General features: G+C 40.2%; 1 protein-coding gene across 3 annotated transcripts in view; it reads right to left on the bottom strand.

Moving 5' to 3' along the window:
* Nucleotides 1-988: 988 nt before the first annotated feature.
* The window catches only part of otud7b (OTU deubiquitinase 7B), a 38,222-nt gene continuing 23,640 nt past the window's right edge, over nt 989-15,570 (bottom strand). For 2 of the 3 annotated variants that reach the window (XM_087174219.1, XM_023407142.2), the window contains 9 exons: nt 15,108-15,338; nt 14,199-14,300; nt 13,621-13,748; nt 11,636-11,742; nt 11,071-11,198; nt 10,235-10,384; nt 8,826-8,940; nt 7,417-7,495; nt 989-6,292 (listed from right to left, as the gene is read on the bottom strand). In XM_087174219.1, the coding sequence (XP_087030345.1) occupies nt 4,808-6,292; nt 7,417-7,495; nt 8,826-8,940; nt 10,235-10,384; nt 11,071-11,198; nt 11,636-11,742; nt 13,621-13,748; nt 14,199-14,300; nt 15,108-15,338 (2,525 nt within the window). In that variant the 3' untranslated portion in view covers nt 989-4,807. The remainder of the gene's footprint in view (nt 6,293-7,416; nt 7,496-8,825; nt 8,941-10,234; nt 10,385-11,070; nt 11,199-11,635; nt 11,743-13,620; nt 13,749-14,198; nt 14,301-15,107; nt 15,339-15,570) is intronic. The other variant, XM_023407143.2, reaches the window with a different exon arrangement.

Genomic DNA, 15,570 nt, shown 5'->3' with positions numbered 1-15,570 from the left:
AGAACAAGGAAAGTTTGAAAAATCCAGAGCGGTCGTCTGTCCTGCTCAACAGGTGAGGAGACAGTGTCCTTGTGAACTATAATAGAGAGAGGTCTGGATTTTTTTACCACATGGGAAACTGTTCAATATTACATAAGGGTCTCCAATTTCTCTAATACATAAAACAGTCGCAGACACAGGACCTTGCATCATCTGAGCTGGAGTTATTCAACGATGTATAATGCAACAAGGTTAAGGTAATACAGAATGACAGAATAGAATAAAACAGAAGAATAAAATACGCTAAGCTCTGTTTTTCTGCTATCTATTGAATTTATATCTATTTCAGTTTATCATGTATCTGCAGCTCCACTTCAGTAGTAATGATGATAATCTTATGGGTATCGGATAGTTGAAGAAATTCTGTTTTCTCTTTCCCTACACAGAAAGCTAAGAGGTAAACAACGGTGACCCTGGAACTAGAAGGGATTCACTGCCTTGCTTTAGGGCGACTTTGTCCAGTCAGAAGAAAGTCTCACACCATCAAAGTTTAAACAAGATGAGATTAATAATTTACTTCAAATATAAAGCAAATGTATAAACTTGCTCCTTCCAAGCAGGATTGTGATTATAGATTATTCTAATTATCGAATAATAAAAAATGATAATAAAAAAAGTGAAAAATGTCGTCATGTCTTACAGTTTTGCAAACTAAGACAATGAAGTGCAACTTCATGTTGCTTGAAAACATTAAGAGTAAATTATAACTGTCAGTTCATTTAATATCATCGAATTGTTTTAGCTCTAATTCAAAGGTATTTCACACATTCCAGCTGAGATTTTAACTATGTAAGGACTAAATTTAAAACGTGCCAAACTATCTTTATACATATATCTTCAATTGTATTTTTATGGAATTAATTTCATATCAGTGATCAGGACTTAGAAATCAGTAAATAACAAAGGGCTTTTTCCCATATGAAACACAAAAGAGAGAAGAAGCATAGAGTTCTTGAAATACAATGAGAATTTATTCAAACGGTGCAAAAAAAATAATAATTATAATAATAATAACCTAACATAAAATCTGATGTTCTTTCTATCCAGATTGCACTGTCACACAGCCTTAGGAGACTCTCCTCTCAAAAACAAAACAAAACATTAAAATGATAAAAAATAAAAACAGATCAAATTACCAGGACAACTGAAATCAAGTTAAAATAATGCACAAATTTGGTAAAATGGATTGCCATTTACATGCAACAGTTCCAGTCCCATGCAACTCGAAGTATTTCATGTTAATGTCACTGATGATGAATATTCTGCTTCCACAGAAATGACAGTGTTGTACAATATATAAAAATATATTGGGTCAGTTGTGTTGCAAAATGAATTCTGAGCCATTTCTCTTCTGGTTTGGAGGAAACGAGCTGGGTCAACAAGAATGTCACTGTCATGTTTTAGCATTTTAGCATAGCATGGATTTGTGTCTGTAAAAAAAAAAAAAAAAAAGTAAACAAAATGTACAAATCAAAAAAGCAACAAACAAATAAAAGCCAGACTGCTAGACAATTAGCCATGTGAGAAAGAACATCCTAAATCGTCTCAACTAAACATTCCACAAGGAAACCTATTAAAAAAATCTCACTATAAATATATATTCTCAAATGGTATCTTGTTAGGTCAGCATTGAGGAAATTAGTTTGCAGTGAGAGAACCTCGAGTATCAAGAGGCCCATCTGGGAGTCGCCTTCGACAGCCAAAATTTATTTCTACCTCAAACCCAGGCTCTTACAAGCTTCTCATCCATACCTGTTTTAGTATCCAACAATATACATTCTTACCATTTTAAAAACACTGTAAAACTTTGGGCTTACAAAAATAACATGGAACATATTTATACAACCTCTCATTGTTTTTATCTTAAATACAAAAAGTGTTTGTAGCCTGTAAAGTCTGATGTTTTACATGTTTCTGAGGCATCCGTTTCATCACAAAAAAAAATTATAATAATGATAATAATAAAACAACTGGTTTTGTAAGCTAATTATTACTTTGGAGGGAGGGAAAGAGTATGCACACATACACATTTTTAAAAACAGGCATCACCTTCCCACAGTAAGGGAACATTTGATGGGTCTAGTCTGAATTAAAAAGCTAGTGCATGTACACATGTCAACACACATAAACACAGCAAATGTTTTCTTGGGAAATAGTGTGATTGAAGTGTTTTATTGTCATTAGAACTTTAGTGTCACTTTAAATGCACAGCAAAAAGCCCCCCTCCTTCCTCAAACAGCTTCTGCAACAGTTGGAAAATACTGTAATATAGTGTCACATTAGCACTGCTGAAAGTTACTCCCCCAACCTTTTGGTTATTTTTGTTCATAGTTTGGATGTAGGGCGCAAGCTCCAAATACTGGTTTAAAAGAAAAACAAATCAAGGGTGCCCTCAACTGGGCAAGGCAGTGAATTGCATACTAAATTGTGCTTTTCTAATAGGCTTAATGCCAAACTAGTGTCACACTCCCGAAAAAGGAATTCCTCATCATGGCTTATTATAGGGGAAATATAACAAATTTAAGTATTTAAGTAGTCATTTAAACATTTGTACAACTCAAACAAAACATCAGCTGGTATCAACTTGTTGATACTGTATGCCTAACTGAAAAGAATTATTTCAATAGCTTCAACACAAATTAAAATAATATTAATATTCTAATTTTAGGGGGGCAGTAGTAGTAAAAACTGCAGGCAATGAAGCAAGCAGTGGATACTTGATGTTCATCATCTAGAATGACACGCAGAATTGTGTTGCCCCAAAGACAAATGTTGAAAAAGGCAACTAGGAAACTGAGTTAGATGGTGACGCTGGCGCCAAAATGCTGCAGCTCTACAGTAACTGAACCTTCAGGCCTGTGCCCCTGATTTCCCATGAACAGAGGTGGCAGTGTCTGCAGAGATGAACAAAGGACGAACAGTCAGGCCACTTCAAAAACAGCAAAACATTTTGTATCTACGGACATCAGGAAAGTGCTTGAATTTGTGCAAAAAGAGATAATGTCTTGGCGGGACGAACGCCAGAAATTAAGAAACCGCTTTCAGTAGAACTTTAAACTTTGCAGTGAGCAACCAAACCAATAAGCATTAAGATGTCCTATTAGTTAGGACACCATGGATGTATGATTTAGTTGTGTGATCATAAGATAATATGAAACATGTTTCACATTTCTAAATCATCAGAGCGATGAGGGTTTGTCATTTCAAAACAGTGACTTTCAGAACCATAGCTTGTTACCAGAATTTGTCAGTGCAATGTCAGTTATTTCAACATCCAACAAAAGTAGATGCGTCACTTTGCATCATGGAAACAGAAACTGGAGACAACAGTCAGAACGGCACACATCCTCACTGCTTTAGAGCAACTTATTATCACTTGTTAAATAACAAATTTGTTGATTTGCTCTACAGAACAACAAACCTTTCACCTGTCTGAAATCCTAAAATGTGTTTAGTGTTTTAACAACACCGTTAAATTACGCATTTGAAAGCTGTCTCCAAAATCTGTTGTGCTGGATGTTATATTTTGACTTTGTAGTGTGTAGTATTGCATGCCTGGGTTGGCCACAATAATCAAATGCCTCAACACCATCTATTGTACAGAAAGAGGAAGACCCAACTAAGAAAGAGACATATTCCAACAAATATATGAGACACTCTGGATCAGGCTCTGGGAACAGTATCTTACCATACTCCTATGTTGCTATGTTGTCTTTCTTCTGCAATGCCTGGGTGATAATGTGACCGATTATTCTTAACCTTCAAAGGGTTGCCATCTTCAAAATTCAATTAATTGATTTACGAATTGGACAAAATTGTAGAATTTGTTTTACCAGGAAGATACAACTAACAGTGCAGAGCAGTTGTGTTAAATGCATGGACAGCTATGTGTTTGCATTCTGTAACATTAGCACCACAGCAGCCCACAGAACGCTTATTCATTAGCACTGCACGATAGTTGCAATTTGCATTATGCAAATAGAACTGACGAAAAAGCCATTCGACAAGGATTAATTCTGCTGTTTCCCGAGGTACATGTGACGCAAGCATCTAGTAACAGTAGTGTAAAATCTGTATAACACTGAAATCACCCGAACGGGATGTGACTTCAAAATGCTCAAACATCCCTTAATTAACAAATCCAAACATTATCACAGACCACAAATGGAGTGGAGACACTCGTGCCTTTTCTGTTTGTGCTTGCATCCAAGTGTATGTAGAAGTGTGAGTCTGATTTAGTGTTTATGTGTGCACGTACTGTATGTGTGTTGATGAGTGTTCTGTATGGCGCCTGCCATATACATTCTCTCCACTAGGAGGAGACAATAGCAAGGCGTTAAACTCTGATAAAGGAGGAGAGTTTGTAACTCTCACACACACACACACACACACACACACACACACACGAACACACACACACACATGAACACACACACACACGCGCGCACACGCACACACACACGCACTCATACACGATGCCTGCATAAGAGCCACAGCAAAATGTAACAGAAGTGCAGTTAGTTAATCCTATGGTCTAATACATGACCCCAGCAGTCAGAAACCACCCTGTTTATTCTGCAGTCGTGTCGACGCTGTCACTTTCTGACGTGGTTCAACAGGAAGTGACACAGCTAAAAAAGGGAGGGAGCTGGTTGCCTTTCTCTTGTCCATTCAGAGGCTGATGAGCCCCAGCCGTTTTTTTTATTTATTTATTTTTTTTTTAAACTGAAAAGGCCACTCGTCAAATTCAAGCCATAGCGAGGTCCACTCAGAACCTGTGGATGGCTGGTTCTGTCTCCCTCTTCTTCAGCTCTTCCCGGTAGCAGTAGGAGCAGTAGTTGCCCGTCTCGGGGTGTCCATAGTAGGTGCAGCTGGGTGTCCGACAGCGGCTGGACTGCAGGCTGGTCAAACCACCGGCACTGCCCAGCGAGTAGTGCCTGACTGGTGGCTGCCCGCTCCGAGAATCTAGGTTGGAGCGCATGTCCCGGAATCCGTTGGTGTAGGTCCCGCAAGCCGGTTCAGACCCAGGATAGTCTGGTGGGTCGAACTCCGGGGGGTATGAGGGCGCAAGGCGAGAGGGGCTAAGGGAGGAGGGGCCTTGTGGGTTATTGTACTGGGGATGGGAGGGACCCTGTGTTGTGGGGCAGTGTCGGGGTAGGGTGGCGTATGAGGGGAGGCCAGGGTAGGACGTTACTGGGGAACCACCAGCAAGTTGGCGCCGATTATCCATGTAGCTGTGCATATGAAGGTGCTGGGTGAGGGGTGCTGCAGCAGGAGGCTGATCTATGAAGGAGGGCCGGGGAATGGGCACTACCCCAGAGTACATAGAGGGGCTCAAGGGAGAGGGCTTGAGTTGGTTGAAGGAAGGTGATGAGTTCTCTGACAGCTCCTCTTTGGCCTCGTAAGGCCGGTAACTCAGCTCCGTACCACCAACCACCTCCTTCTTGGGTGGCTGGATGCCATTAGTGATGCCCTTCCTTTCTACATCACGACGCTGTTGTTCTTGCTCGGCCCGAAAGCGCTCCTCTGCGTCGGCCAAGTAGCGCTGGATCATCTCCTCCTGGAAGGGCTGCCGGTTGCTGGTAGTGAGAAGGCTGGCAAAGATGAATTTCCTCTCACCTTGCATGGCGGCTCGCAGGATGCCCAGGCTAACCTTGACGTCTGCACTGTACTTGTAGGTCTCGCTCTCAGTGCTGCTCCCACCACTGCTGCTCATACTGCTTCCTGTTCCATTGAGACGCTCACTACCTGAGGAGGGGGAGCCTTTCCCAGAATCCTCTGAGGCGTGGGCTGATGGCGAGCTATCCTTACTGCCCTTCCTCCCCCTAAATGAGCCCTTTTTCTTCTCCCCACCCTCCTGCTTGGCACCTCCAGTTCCAGCGTTCTTTCCTGTCATCAGTCCACCCACGTTTTTCTTCAGCTTGCTGCCCAGGCTCTTGCCAAAACTGCCGAGCTTATTGGCCACAGAGTCTGCCCTCTTCTTGTCTTTATCCTTGTCCTTCTCCTTCTTGGTTTTGTCCTTCCCTGCTGTTCCAGTCCCTGCCGAACCACTGCTAGAAGAACTAGATGAGGAAGAGGAGCTGTTCTTAGCCAAGGACCCGCCTCCATTGACTGCTGATCCTGTAGTTGTGTCGCCGTTGCCATTGGAGCTGCTGCTGACTGACTCCTTGTCTGACTCTCCTGAGTCCGGAGGCGTTCGGGCATCCTCTCCTGCCGATGCTGTGGGAGACTCGGGTTGGGCCAGAGGGGCTTGCTGCAAGGAAACAAAGCAGAAACACAAGCTGGAAAAATACTTTATATGTGTATGAGAAAAATGTACATCTGCCCCAACCTGCTGACCAAATTATAATGGAAAACTAAGAAAATATAATATTGATAAGAAATTAAGTTGAGTTGTAGTTCAGCTTCACAGCCCTGAATTCCACAAAAAAAAGGAAAGTCAAATTTAGCACAGTACAGGCCCATGCCCCTCAGGTATGGGGAAAAAAAGACAGAGGATGTGAAAAGAGTGATTCATAGAGTTGTTTTTTGCAGACCAATGCAGAAACACACAAGTGACAGAGTTTCCAGAGGCCTTTTCATATCTACAGACGCGTTAATGACGCTGTAAAATAAAGAATGCTGTATTTGGCACTGGGATGACCTAGATAGTGACGCAGCATTCTGATCTCAAACAAGGATCAGCTACATGGGGGCCCGTCTATAAGCAGCAATGACCATGACACAGCTATCCAGTGGTAGCATTGCTTAACAGAATAATCCCCTTAAATCATATTTTAATACAGGGATTCCTGAACTGCCACCAGTCCCTGCAGCTTAACCATGAAACTGCTATAAACTTGTCCTTTCAAGCTCCATGATGTTAGCATGTAGAACACAAGAGGACCTTTGTCACATTGTTTGCATGGCATAACTTTATGACCTCAATGGCCCAGTATAGTTTGTTTTCACATACGGTCTGTACCGCAGCCAGGGAACAGCTGGTCTGATGGAAAAGAAAGAAAGAAAGAAAAATCTTACCCTTGTTTATAATGAGTGTGGGAAATTAACACTAATCACAAGAGGCTGTTACACAAGTCCCTCAACTATTTTTGCATCAATCTGATTATCACAATAGAAGATGGGGTTTCCTTTTTTATTCTAAGTTGATTCGGCTGGTAACATACTAAATTACTCTTTATAATACTCCACCAGCATTCATAGTTAGTTGAAAAATGACTCACTATAGTTTTGAATCACTCATATGTTGACCAATTTGGGCCAAAACAGTGTGTGAAATAAAACTTATGAGGAATCCAGTTGTCTAAGCCGGCTTTATAAACCTCCCTGCTGTAAAGGAGCAACACTGGGGATGAATGTGTGGACTTTGATCTTTACCTCACAGGGCAGGGGCAGCCAGGCGACCGTCATGTAGCTGTGTAACATCTGGAGCTTGGCCTCCAAAGAAAGAGCCACACTGGAAGGAAAAGGGAAAAAGAGACTCAAGTCCAACTTCAGCGAGACGAGACTATCACAGACCATTAGGTCACTGACAGTATTATTTCATATTAAAAATGTAATAGTATTCTTGCTGTTAGACAGTATTGGACAATAGTCATGAGCTAGATTCTTACCATGATACCATGGTTACATGTGATGTAAATGTGCAACCACAGAAAATAGATCCAAATGCTGGGGTTGTACAGCTGAGCGATAAAACAATCCATCGAATAACAATGATAAACCAAAAAAAAAAAAAAAAACAAGGAAAAAAAAAACACAACACATACATTGTTGGAAACATAGAAATGAGCAACCGTGGAGAGATTTAGATGTCTGCATAAGACGAGGAAATTGTGGCAGAGAGAGGTCACAGAAAATCAGTGATTTGGAAATGGTTCAGATTTCTAAAGCTGGATAAACAGCAGAGCGTTATCCGCTGCAAGATAGGCAGGTGACCTGTGCCAACAAAAACAGGAAACACAACAAATATTTCCACCATTTGAGTAGTACCATCAAGTACCATCCCACCAAATGCACACAAAGCCAAAGTCTGCGGTCCCAAACTGTTAGCAATAGAGCTAGCAGCCACGCTCGCAAACAAGTCTCTCGTGGTACAGAACCATAACAAAGCTTTATTTGATTTATTTAGAATTTAATCCTAAACTGAATACACCCCTTAGACTTCAAAATAAAATAAACCACGCTGTTCCCTGGGATAATGGTAAAGGTCACTAACTCGATTAACCACATAATGCCGGCCCCCTTCTTTAATGTAGGCTGATAAAACTGAAGACTGTTAGATTTCCATACTGCTGCTCAACAACTGGTAATTTGGCTCTGAATGGCACAGTGACTGGCAAGTACACTAAAAGCCTGTTGCTGTTATGCATTGTTGTTCTGCAATAGCCTTTTAACTCAATGACCTTTTCCAAACAATGTTAATAGCCACTCATGTAATCATCTCTGGTCACCATTTCATCTAAAAAAGACATCCACAGTGTCACCAGCTGACGTAAATAAGGTGGAGGATTATTTTTACCAAGCTGCTATTTTGGCGCTTCTTCCCTTGCTCCATTCATAGAAGGTATTTAGAGCTAATCTTATTGTCACTGGCAGTGAGTGTCGCTAATCTGGAGTCAGGGGTCAATCCCTACACACTGACACTTTGCTGTCTATAAGGGTGTGCACATGCAAGTGCCACTCTAGTTTTTATCTGTATCCTTTGTGACCCTGTGTCAATACTTTGGACAAAATAATGAGTACATTTAACCTGAAAAAATCAAGACCATAGATCAAGACCATACCTTGCCAGCATCACGTTGTCTGTATCATCCTTTCCCCACTCCCAGTCTTTCCCAGGATCCACAGCAAAGTGCAGAGGCAACATTTTGTGCTCCGAGTCAGTGAGAGGGATCACAACTGCTGGCAGAGATGGGGGGAAAACATAAATCCTTTTAATCCAGAACTCTGGACTGTCTACAGACAGAAGTGATATTGACTGATTGATTGATTGATTGATTGATTGATTGATTGATTGATTGATTGATTGATTGATTGATTGATTGATTGATTGATTGATTGATTGATTGATTGATTGATTGATTGATTGATTGACTGATTGATTGATTTTATTTGACAGTTTCTAGGCATAGATAAAAAAGAAATGGTCAGGGTAACACAGTAAAGCTGAAGGCTTATTTCCATTGTGGCCCCTTTGAAGATGGGGGGTCAAGACAGCAGATCTGACATTGCAGGAATCACACAAAAATAACAGATAAACATCATCAATCACGGCCTCAGTGCGTTGTTGGACAATGTATGCCCATTCAGTGCTTGCTCATGGTGTGAATTGTTGGAATCTGTAATCAATATCATGAAGAGTAAGGTCTGGACCTGCTGTATTTGAAAAGAGCCTTGAGATAACTTCTGTTGTGATTTGGAGCCATATAAATAACAATTGACTGGACTTGATTCAACTACTAATTCTTTCACCTTTATTTTAAGATTTAACCTGCTGGGTCTGTTGTTTATAAACGGTCCGATCTGATGTTTTAAGACTGGTACACAATTTAACGTGTGGGGCAGTCTCTTGCATTTCAAGGATAGACTTGTAATTTGTGCACAAACTTCAGTGTGAGAACAAGTATTCAGTGTTTCTCCAAAATTTCACTTTTTTTAAAAAGGTGAAAAACATTAGAAACAGCATTAAGACCAACATGATAATCAGGAGTATATTACATTAGTAGTAGTAGTTTTTTAATCCAGTTCACTCTCACTTAACACGTTTCTTGATGAAGGGTCCATCTCTATTGAATTATCATTCAACTTTAACACAGACAGGTGGTCATTTGCTTACTTAGTGCTGAGCTACAGAGATCACGGGATATACTCAAAAGCCCAGTGGCCATTAGTCACCATTCTCAAATAAACCACTAAGATCAATATCTAAAAAAGACTGACCCATCAAGCAAAGGAACCAAGCCGTAAAGTGGGAAAGTGACTCGTAGTGCTTACTAGGAAACTCTGGTGCTAAACCTTGTAAATTACATAAGGATTTTTATTTTTCAGCAAATCTAAGGAAGAATTTATGTAGAAGTCTAAAAAGGCATGATCAATTGATTGATGATAAATGGCTTTAAAAGGTTTACTAAGAGGCTAGCAAAAAGGAAAAAAAGATAACATAACAGAATAATAAAGATGAATGATGCATTACCTTGCTCTTTGGAGCTGTCCTTCTGCTCCATAGAGACCAGGGCAGAAAAGTGCGCCTGGTCATACGCCAGGACCAGGGGTGAGCGATGGCACTTGGCAGCTGGCACTTCCAGCGGTAGGTATATGCCTCCGAATGGGATGGGAGCAAAGGCTAGGGAAGAGTAAAAAGGACATTAAACATCAGAAAAGCATGACCTCAGCACTGTCTGTTTCCAGGCCGATAAAGCACAGCGGGAGGATTTGAGCCAAGAATAAAAATGGGCTTTCATCTCTTTCAGTAAATCAAAACAATATTTCACTTGTTGGAAATTAATTTATATCTACTTCTAATTTTAAACCAATTGTTGGTGTTACAATAATTCCTTAATAAGAGTGATGTCACCTCTGATATCAGTAAATCATAGCTGCAGCATCTCATCAGTGCAAAGCAAATTAAAAGCTATGACATTAATCAAACTATTAATGCAGTTGCTTTGGTTTCCTCATGGGGAAAAAGTCTGTGTGGCTTTTTGTGAAGAAAATTTATGTGTGTGCACAAAAATGGGCCACACAGTGTTTAGCAGTAGTTCATACTTTTTAAATTGCTTGAGACGCGAGAGAGGTGGTGTTTACTTCATTAGGACATCTCAAACAAGCCAGCAAACACTGACAACTCAGTCAGAAAGGTTTCTTTCATATACTTCCCTGTGAAGCCCAGCATAGAAAATAAATTCTGTAAATGACAAACCCAATCCATCTGAGATACAAGGACGGTCGATTATATGGTGAGATTATGAAAAATTTGATGAAATACAGTACAAATAGCAATTAGCAATGTGAAGTTCCAGGCGTATTTACCCTCTCCTCCAGAGTCCCTCAGCATGGTGTCAGCCACCACCACTATGGGCCTTCTGAGGACGTGAGCCAGGACAAAGACGTGAAACTCCTCTAAACTCTCATAAACTGGTTCATCTGAGGACTCCGCCCTGAACAACAAAAACGGTTTGGTTTACAGAGACATGCTTGTTTATACTGTTGCAAAACCAGAGATAATCAAAGTTTCAAGTAGACTGTAAAATGTATTTCTCTTTTTGATGGATTCCATATGAGATTGTAGACTTTTTGGCTGTAAAAACAAAACTTATAAATATATATAAGTGTTGATATAATGAGAGGCACCTGCATTTAAAGTAGTTTTAAACATAGAAAAAAATTAAAGAGAGTTTGGATTTTAAAACTTTGTCAGTATATTTCACACAGTGAATTATTCATACTTGTTACAGTAAATAGCAGATGGACTAAAACGAGGGCTAGCCACTCAGTTCTGATTGTGAGCGCCGTTGTTTGTTCATGAATAAAAACATGAGTGTGACTAAGTATGTGGTGGGTTAACAGTCCCTGCATTGTCCGAGCCAGACCTTACCCGTTGGTGCCGTTGGTGCTGTAGTGTATTCTCGGCTCACTGGAGGCTAGCTTCAACAGTTCATTCCACTCTTTCTGCCACTCCTCCTCCGTGTACACCAAACCAGACTGAGGAGAAAGGAAGGACACACTCACCATTTAGAAAGGGAGTGTCAAATGTCACAAAAGCATCCAGTGACGTTACGGTGTCTTACCACAAGGTTACATACTGACAATTGAGGGAAGAGATTTAACTAGAGCTTTTAAAACTCCCTGTGTCGTTACAGAACACTCATCTATATCATGTTATCATTATCATTAACAATTACCTATCAATGTCCTTATTTACCTACAGTACATTCACAAAAGAAAGTTTCCCAGTACGGCCGCAGTCCTCTCCTGCTGCCCACTGACAAGCTCCACTAGAACAATTTTGAGGATTTGCTTAAGGACACCTCAGAGTTAGCTGTTGAAGAATAGGTGAACATTAGGCAGTCATTCGTGTGGCTTCCCTTCTGTGGGTGTCTGCATGCTGTGTGCAACCACTTTAGAAGACATACTTAGTGTGCTGTTACGCTTGCTTTCGTAGGGAGAAAAGTCATTGTGTTCTGATAAAAAAAATAAAATAAAATAAAACAAAAAGGTTCTAAAGATCATATTTTTTTTGAGTGTTACAAAGTAAAGTACAGTGCATACACAAGTCTGCCAGTCTCCACCTAGAGTTTTAACAAAGAGTGTCAATAGTAGGTGGAGATACCAGTGCTTACACGTTATCGTTAAGAATAGGGTAATGATAAAATTATCTATAAAGGACAGTTTGTATTTGATATGGTCATCAGCCTGTTGTCAAGGCTGCAGGAGTGTAAAGAAATGACTAACAACTGTTAAGACAATGAATAAGACCAAAAATAAAAATGACCAACAGTGAATGTTACCCAAGATGAGACCGTTATTATTAACCAAAAAAGGTCAACTCTTTGGATGCGTTGTAACTTGTTTTTGTACTTGTTTTTGTACAAACTTGTACAATCTAATGTAATCCAATTCAGCTGCTCTGCCATAAAGTCACCTTTTATACTTATATATACTTTTATGCCTTTAATGCTCAGTTTTTGTTATTTTTTGACACTGTAATAGATGTAGAGGTGTTATAGGAGTGTTAATTCAAATAAATGCTTTACAGCTGAGGTCATAGTGAGTGGTGGTGTTGTACTGGACTGCATTATATTCAATAGTTTCTAGTATTCTGGCCTCATGTACGTAAACAGTGCACAATATAATGTAGTCAGAGAAAACACCATCATAAACTAAGACGTCAGTAATAAACATATAATTGAATTTACATTTCAAACTATTGCAACACAAACCGATCACAATAACACTTTGCAGTTTGAATTTAAATAGATTGTACAGGTGAACCTGATAAACTGGCCACTGTTTGTTTATGCAGCTTCATGTTTACATTTAAAGACGCAGTCATTGTTAATGAGCTAAAGAGTCACTTTTAATGAATATTACAGGGATTTTTTCATATATCTAATGATCAAAAATATTAAAAGCTACAAATATAAAATGAAATACTTGCAGTACTGCTACAGAATTGGATTATTATATATATTTACTGGAAATTGCTCAACATTGGGTAAAGCTTACAGAGGCCCAGTGTTGTCTTGTTGTCCCTGGTGTTGTTTCCTGTTGCCACTGTGTTTTGAAGGAGCTGGTATTGCATGAGCCATAGATTCAACAACAGTAAGGTTCGTGCATTTCACATTTCAAATGCTTTATTGCAGATGTGCGAGCATCTGCAGGTTGCAGTGCAACATCTGACATAGGAGGTATTCAAAGGCCTTTACTTGTTCATTCTCTCTGGATTTTTTTTTCATGTGGTTAAAGGCATCAAATCAAAAGCTCACAAGATTCTCTACGCTTTAGACTAGCGATGCCCTCACACAGTCATCACAGAGTTACAAAGATGACCTAGAGAAATGTGCAGTCTATATAACAGACCTCTTTGTTCTGCTGGGTCTGCTGCCACCTCCACCTGCGCTTCAATGCCTCTCTCTCCAACCCGTGATCCATTAATGCATACAGGGATTTACGCAGCATCAAGTCCCGGTCGTGAAAGCCCCACATACCTGCATTTGAAAATAAAATCAGGACATTTAACACACATTATCATCTTCAAGTGCAGTTGTACATAAGATTTAGTTAAAGAGCAGCAGGTGCACTGACATGTATCAAAGAAATTATCTACAAACCAGTAAATGACAAGCTGAATTTGTTGCTATATTTTTGCTTTAAAAATATTTAAAGAGAACAGGTTATGTAGATGAATATTACTTTCACATCTACTATACAGGAGATGCACTACAAGGTCTGGAACAATGCCTGCACATTAGTTAGAACATTATTAATTTTCTGGACTAGGGCTCCTAAGTGGGCCACAAAGGCTAAGTGAATGTGCACTGCAACACTGTAAAACGCAATTAGTGCTTAAGCTAACAATGAAGCTCTGTTAATGAAAACTAATGGAGTGTGAACCTGCACGGTATTGGGGTCTTGTTTGAAAGGTCTGTGATACTCACCAAGCGAAGCTGCATGTAACAGGCAATTTCCGTCTCCGCTTGTTGCCAAAGGCAGCAGACTCTGACAGTTTGGAACTACTTTTGTCCACCAATTCAGTCGTCCTGCAGGCGAATATGAAAAACTTAACTCACCTGTTTACATTACAAATATGGCATGGTATTAAACTGAAACAATTCATATCGTACTTCCCAAAATGGATGATCATATATTTAAGTTTATAATGTTCAGTTTTTTGTTGATATTCTTGAAAATGTGTTATTTCAATTATTCAATTATAAGTGCCTTATGGAAACACTTGTATCAGACTGAATTACGACTGTACGGGTGTACCTAATAAAGTGGCCACTGGGTGTATGTAACTGACATTGGTGACTTTACCATGAGATGAAGTCAATGGGCCTTTATCACTGCAGACATTTTTTCACTTGCCACAGCAGGAAAAGCATAGGTGTTACCAATAACATGAACAATGGCTCAGTTCTATTCCAGTGTTCCAGTAAGTCCTGATGGAGTGACGGCGACAGTGAACCGGAAGCAGCTACAAAATTCAGCCATCACTCATTTCAGCACCTGTGCTTTTCCTACATGTCAAAATGTCTTCAATTCGCAATTGCATGTATAAACGTGATATGAACGTGCTATGCTGATGGTTTCCAGTGATGCTATATTATATGCAACACTCTACCTTAGAATGTAGTCTAAGGTAGTGGGAAGTCTGTGGGGTGTATGTCTACAGTTTATGTATTGTGGCAATATACTGTGTTGGTGCTGATAGGATGGTTTTGTTTGGGTGAAGACAGTATTTCAAAATTTCCATGAAGTAGCTCTGTGGCTATATACACAGAGAGGGTGTGTGATGAGTGTAAAGCCTACAATCTTTAAGTGGGCTGGTATTCAGTTTGTCTCACCAGCATGCTCCAAGGCCACCATCATCGACTGCTCAATAAGATCCCTCTCGATGAAGCTGCGGAAGTCATCCTGGTACACGGTGAGGTCTGGTAGTTGGAAAGTGCACAAGGGCGTGTCCAGAAGTGGCTCGCTGCTGCTACCACCAGTGCTTGAGACGTGAGAGCGGGCCAAAGACACAATGGTTGAACTGGCATGGGAAATACCCCTGGACAGGCGCTTCTCTGTGGCTGCTGAAGGACAATGACAGAAGATGAGGAGAAATCTTAACTAGCAAACGCAGGACACATTCAGGAGATAGGAAGAGAGGCCACGTTACAGTGGTTAGCCATCAAGCACTGCAGGTGGCTCAAGTGGAAAACCTAAATTAGTTATTACTTTCTTTACCCATAGATGGAGCAAAACAGCTGATTTTATTACTGTGTCTGTCTGTGTGTGTCCTCATTTAACATCACTTACTGAACC

The sequence above is a fragment of the Seriola lalandi genome, unplaced genomic scaffold (genome assembly GCF_002814215.2).
Source record: "Seriola lalandi dorsalis isolate HSWRI2012SDOR001 ecotype SW California unplaced genomic scaffold, Sedor1 jcf7180002054330, whole genome shotgun sequence".
In the NCBI taxonomy this organism is placed as follows: Eukaryota; Metazoa; Chordata; class Actinopteri; order Carangiformes; family Carangidae; genus Seriola; species Seriola lalandi.
The sequence above is the reverse complement of the archived record's forward strand: the minus strand, read 5'-3'. Positions and strand labels throughout refer to the sequence as shown.